Source organism: Stegastes partitus, unplaced genomic scaffold (assembly GCF_000690725.1).
Source record: "Stegastes partitus isolate 25-593 unplaced genomic scaffold, Stegastes_partitus-1.0.2 Scaffold458, whole genome shotgun sequence".
Taxonomy (NCBI): Eukaryota; Metazoa; Chordata; class Actinopteri; family Pomacentridae; genus Stegastes; species Stegastes partitus.
This window is the reverse complement of record NW_007578189.1, coordinates 32504-37932: the sequence shown is the minus strand read 5'-3', so window position 1 is coordinate 37932 and position 5429 is coordinate 32504. Positions and strand designations below refer to the sequence as shown.

At 41.5% G+C, this 5429-nt stretch overlaps 1 protein-coding gene across 1 annotated transcript in view; it reads left to right on the top strand.

Moving 5' to 3' along the window:
• zcchc14 (zinc finger, CCHC domain containing 14) overlaps positions 1-5429 on the top strand; it is a 43932-nt gene that overhangs the window by 35780 nt on the left and 2723 nt on the right. The window contains exons 8-11 of the mRNA XM_008286536.1: positions 1493-1529; positions 2495-2894; positions 2994-3091; positions 5312-5409. Of these exons, the coding sequence (XP_008284758.1) occupies positions 1493-1529; positions 2495-2894; positions 2994-3091; positions 5312-5409 (633 nt within the window). The remainder of the gene's footprint in view (positions 1-1492; positions 1530-2494; positions 2895-2993; positions 3092-5311; positions 5410-5429) is intronic.

Below are 5429 nucleotides of genomic sequence, written 5' to 3'. Positions count from 1 at the left end.
ACTTACATTATTTTAGTTGAACTTTTATAACTGATTGAGCAGGTGTGACAAGTTGTACCACAAAAACAGAAATATTGGAAGATAGAATGGTTCAACAAATGTAAACCGCAGTACTCTATTTTGTGTTTTTGCATTATTGTGGCTTGCAACTAAATATGGCTCAGAAAACCTCACCAGTTGACTTCTTCAGTGTATTTTTATTTTAGTTAATGTGCGCTCAAAGGTGGAACCTCTCAAGAAGTCAGTGTTTTTCATACTTCAACTCACCCATAATCAGAGATTGTTTGAGCTACTTGTCCAGTCTTGCAGATTCTGATTCAACGACATGATGAGAAATAGCAGTGAAAATGTCAAGCTTTTATCTTTAATAGTTCCTGAGATGTCGTCATTCAAACATCAGATTTCAGTGTGAGCCCCAGAGCATGATACTGCCACTCCCATGCTTGACTGTAGGTTTGGTGCTGTTGGGGTTAAAGGCCTCACCTTCTCTCCACCAAACATATATCTGGTCATTGTGGCCAAATTAACACCAAACTTCAGTTGGGCTTTAAGGTTCTGGTTCTAGAGAACTTCTACTGTGGACACTGACAGCTGTGGTCCAGCAGCTTCTGATTGATTCAGATCTGCTTTGTGCTGATTCCTGGTTGACTCTTGACCATCCTGACCAGTTGGTGTTTTCCTCCTGATCATGGCAGCGACATTACTGTACCATGAACTTTATACCTACACAGTTGATGTGGGGATCCACAGCTGCTTTAAAATGGAGTCACTCTCCTGACTTGTTCAAGTTAATCATTCACTTCTTCAGATCTTTTCTGAGCTCCTCAGACTTTCCCGCTGTAGTGTTTGCGGCTGAGTCCAGTGAGTGTATCAAAGGAACCATATTTACATCGGCTCAGAGGAGTCATCAGCTGCCGTCGATCGTCATCACTCACGAGAAGTTTAGAGGTCATGCCACCAAGAAAATCTGATTTATACAACTCTCTGCTTCACCAAGACTAATGATTCAAGTTGCTGCATGTATGTTTATGACCCAGAAGATCTATCAAAAGGCAGGATTATTTTTTGAAACACAAATGCAGGTGTTTTAGGGATTCCATCATAAAGAGTTTTGACTTGTTGAAGTTGTTGGAAACTCAAGACTGCCATGATGTACATGGTGTTTACAAGTGTGTGTAAAGTTTTGTTCATGACTGTTGATGAGGAGCAAATATTAGCGAGTTAAACTACGACGGTTACCACGGTAAAAGGTAAACCTGCTACACAGCATCTTAGCATCGTCGCTGTGAGCAAGCTAGGATGCTAGGATGTTAGCATTTAGCTCAGAGCATGCTGTGCATCCTTAGTTAGCCTCCAGCTTTTTGTTACTCTTGTTTGAAACTGCTTGTCGATGATGATGATGATGATGATGGTGACGATGACGATGATGATGATGATGGTGATGATGATGATGCTAATGATGATGATGATGAAGGTTTTTATGTTTTTACAGATCTCGGCTGTATGGTGCAGTACAGAGGAGCCAACAGGTAAGATTCTGGCCGTTCTCTCATTTTACTGCATTAAAACCAAGAATCCAGGTCAAGTGTGATTCTTTTTATGCACATATAATTTGGAAACTTTGAACCCTGCTTTCACTACATCCCAGCTAGATTCCTGTAACTCCATGTATTCCTTTACATGTTCCTGGCAAGTTTTTCTAAGCATTGAAATTGTAAACTATGTTTGAACGACAGCATCTCGGGAACTATTCTAGATACAAGCTTGGAATTTTGACTGTTGTTTCTCATCATGTCAGTGTTTGAGAATCTGTAATATTGAGCAAGTAGATCAAATAGTCTCTTATTATGCACAAGCTGACATGTGAAAAAAATAAAGTTCGTCATACCTGCTCAGTTTGATATGAAAGTTCAACGGAAGTCACTTTCTTTTAATTTTGTTACAGAGTGTTTCATATGAAAAAGCATTTTAAATGTTTTGTTTTGTATTATTGTGGCATGCAGCGACATACTGTTCAGAAAACTTCACCAGTTGACTTCTGCGCTGTGATTTATTTTGGTCAGTGTGTGCTCAAAGACGGGAACTTTTCATGATGCTATCAGTTTTTTCACATTTCAACTCACCCATAATCAGAGACTATTGGATCCACTTGTCCAATATTACAGATTCCAAATCTGTGTTACAGTGAGAAAGCACAGTGAGTATTTCAGGCTTTTATCTTAAACAGTTCCTGAGATATTGTCGTTCAAACATAGCCTCAAATTTCAACGTGAGCCCCAGAGCATGATGCTGCCACCACCGTGCTTGAGGGTAGATTTGGTGTTCTTAGGGTTAAAGACCTCTTGTTATCTGGTTAATGTGGCTAAATAGCTCAGTTTTGTTTCATCTGACCACAGAGCTTTCCTCCAGAAGACCTTTTTCATAGTTCAGAGTAGCGTTATTATTATAATCATTGTGGTAACAGTCAGATTTGTCCCTCCTCCTCCTCTTTCAGGGCGGTGTACCGAGTGGCCAGCGTCCAGCCCGTCGTCAGCACCCACAGCTCCGTCTCCACTCGCTCCACTCCTCACCTCGCCTCCCTCCCGCCTCCCCAGCACTCCCCCCAGCTCTCCTCCCTGCCTCCCCCAGGACCGTCCCTGCCCGCCTCCTCCCAGTCTCACCCCCAGCAGTACTCCCAGCACCACCTCCACCCGCAAACCAGCAGCCAGCCCAGTACGCAGCCTCAGCCCCTGCACCTGTCCCATTCCCAGTCACATTCCCGATCCCAGTCCCACCCACAGCCGCCATCCCAGTCCCAGCCCGGCGCTCCGGAGCAGAACGGCATCCTGGACTGGCTCCGCAGGCTGCGGCTGCACAAGTATTACCCCGTCTTCAAGCAGCTCACCATGGAGGAGGTGGGTTTAGATAAACCACCCACTGAATCAGTCTGTCCGGCTGTAGTCATGTACATAAATAAACCTGTTTCTGAATCTGTCTGCTTGTATAAATGACAGTTTTTAGCGCTGACGGAGGAGGACCTGAACAAGTACGACCTGACCCAAGGAGCTAAGAAGAAACTGAAGACCCAGCTGGAGCTACAGAAGTCAGCCGAGTACGTGAGCTGCAGATTAAACACACTCACAGCCTTTTTTAATTCCACAAAATATTTTTATTGTAGCATGAACAAAATATTTTAATTAACCTAAAAATCTACACAATCTAGATACACACTTGGTTATAACACAAACTGATTATTTTCAGTTTTGGTCCCTCAAAACCCTCTGAGCCCCAAAAAAGGCATGTTATTATTAGTTTAAAAATCACCCAAATTCCACAATTTTTCTCAGCAAAATGCTGTTAAAACTAGAAAATTTGTCCAAATTTCAACTTCCTGGTAGTCTTTGAATTAATTGTGTATTACTTTGGGTTTGATCAAGAAAAACAACCAAATCTAAACTTAAAAATCAAGACATGTTATATTAAAATCTTGTCTAAAAATTTGTCAAAAATAACTAATATGCAGTAACCAGATTCTGTAAAAAAATAAAAATTCTGCTCTTCTTGCTGCAACCGAGAAGCCGTGACTGACTGACCTGCGACTGAAAATCTAGTGACAAAAATTCTGGGATGTTTCAGCTGAACTGCAGGCAGTGTTTACACAGAACAGATTAGAGGCAAGAAATCAGTGAAAATGACAACATTTATGAGAAACTGTAAAAATAGGAACCATCTTTGAATTTCTAACTTTCCAATGATTCTTGAACTAATCAGGTCTGTTGAAAACCCTGATCTAATCTAAGCTCGTGACATTGTAGAATCGTAATGTGATGAAAATTACTAAATTCTGCATGTCCGGTTTAAAGTTTTTCCCCAAAATAAAATGTTTGCAATGAACAGACTTTTAAAAGACATAAAAATTCTGCAGTCCTCGGCAAGAGACGTGCATAAAAAACTAATTAAACATGTAACCAGTAAAACACCTACACTAATTAAAGCCTCCAGTGTTTTTGCCAGTGGGCAGTAGTCAAATCAATTCAACTTCTTTCTTTTCTTTTCTTTTCTTTTCTTTTCTTTATTAGTATTAACACCATTCTAACTGTGTCGTCCTGCACAAAAGACATTTCTGAGTTCTCTCTTCTTCTAGTCGTGGTTGTCTTGTCTCCATAGAGGTGCAGGATTTTATATTGCAGTGAAAAATGAGCTCACAGTGAGTAAAAATGGAGCAAAAACTTCCAGAAACTGCTCGGAGTTCAGAGGGTTCACAAGAGGTTAAAGTCATTTTGTTGCTGCCAGAACATCTGGAGAAAATCGTGAGAGCAAATTTTGAACAAATCACTCAGAAATCCGTCTCAGAGTTTGTTCTAAAACCACAAACCTGTCTTAAATCACGACTAGCACCTAAATTACACACTGAATGTAGTGTTTTGCTGCCATTTTGTGAATTAATTCTCACATTTTGGTGCATTTCAGTGAAGATAAGTGGCTGTCAAGTAAAAGAGTAACACAACAAGACTTTCCGATGTGTGAAAACATGAATACAAGCGACTTTAAAATGAGGTTTTCTCGGCTGATGGCTCATTAACAATTGACAGAGACACTGATCGGCAGCTGATTTCCACAGTAAATATCCTGCGCCAGCGGCCCGTATAGGGTGAATGTTTAACCGGCCGCACAGATAAGATGTTCTTAACCGGCACAAAGTCGTGCAAAAACAGAAAAACACAGACCTGGACATGCTACAGGCACACGTGAACCTGCTGCTGTTATCTCCTGATTGTGTTTCCATTCGCCATCGACAGGTTTCCATGAGGCAGGTGACTCTGTGTGTGTGTGTGTGTGTGTGTATGTGTGTGTGTGTGATACAGCAAGCATCTGTGGACAATGTCGCCCCCCGGTGGTCGTTCAAACACATCGGCTGCTGTTTAACTTTGTTTTTTTCCAGATTATTTTTAGTTGATTCATGAACAAAACATTCACATGAACCGTTTGCTCCTCGTGCAAAGATACGCAAATCAACGACACATCCGGTTATAACACACTTTTCACTGTAAAACACAACATTTTCAGTTGCAGGAATTTGTTTGTTTTTTTGTTGCAGGAAGAAATAAGTAAAAAGGCTTCACATGATCTGATTTTTAATTGAACTAGAGCCTCTTTCAAATCTTTTATGAAGTCTGGAAGTTGCTAAACGTTGTCTTAAACTTACCAGCAGCGCCTGAGGTTTGATTCCAGCCCAGTTCTGTCGTTTGGCTGCTTCATTACAGCAAAAATCACAATCCCCATTATTTTAATCAGAGATCTGAGCGGAGCTTCTTGTGTGTTTCCTCAGCAGGGAGATGAAGATGGAGAAGCGTTTGTGCAGCGGTATCGCCAGGGTGACGCCTTCCAGCCACATGGGACCTCCGGCTCACCAAAGCGCCGCCGCTGCAGGTAGAACAGCTGCTTCAGAT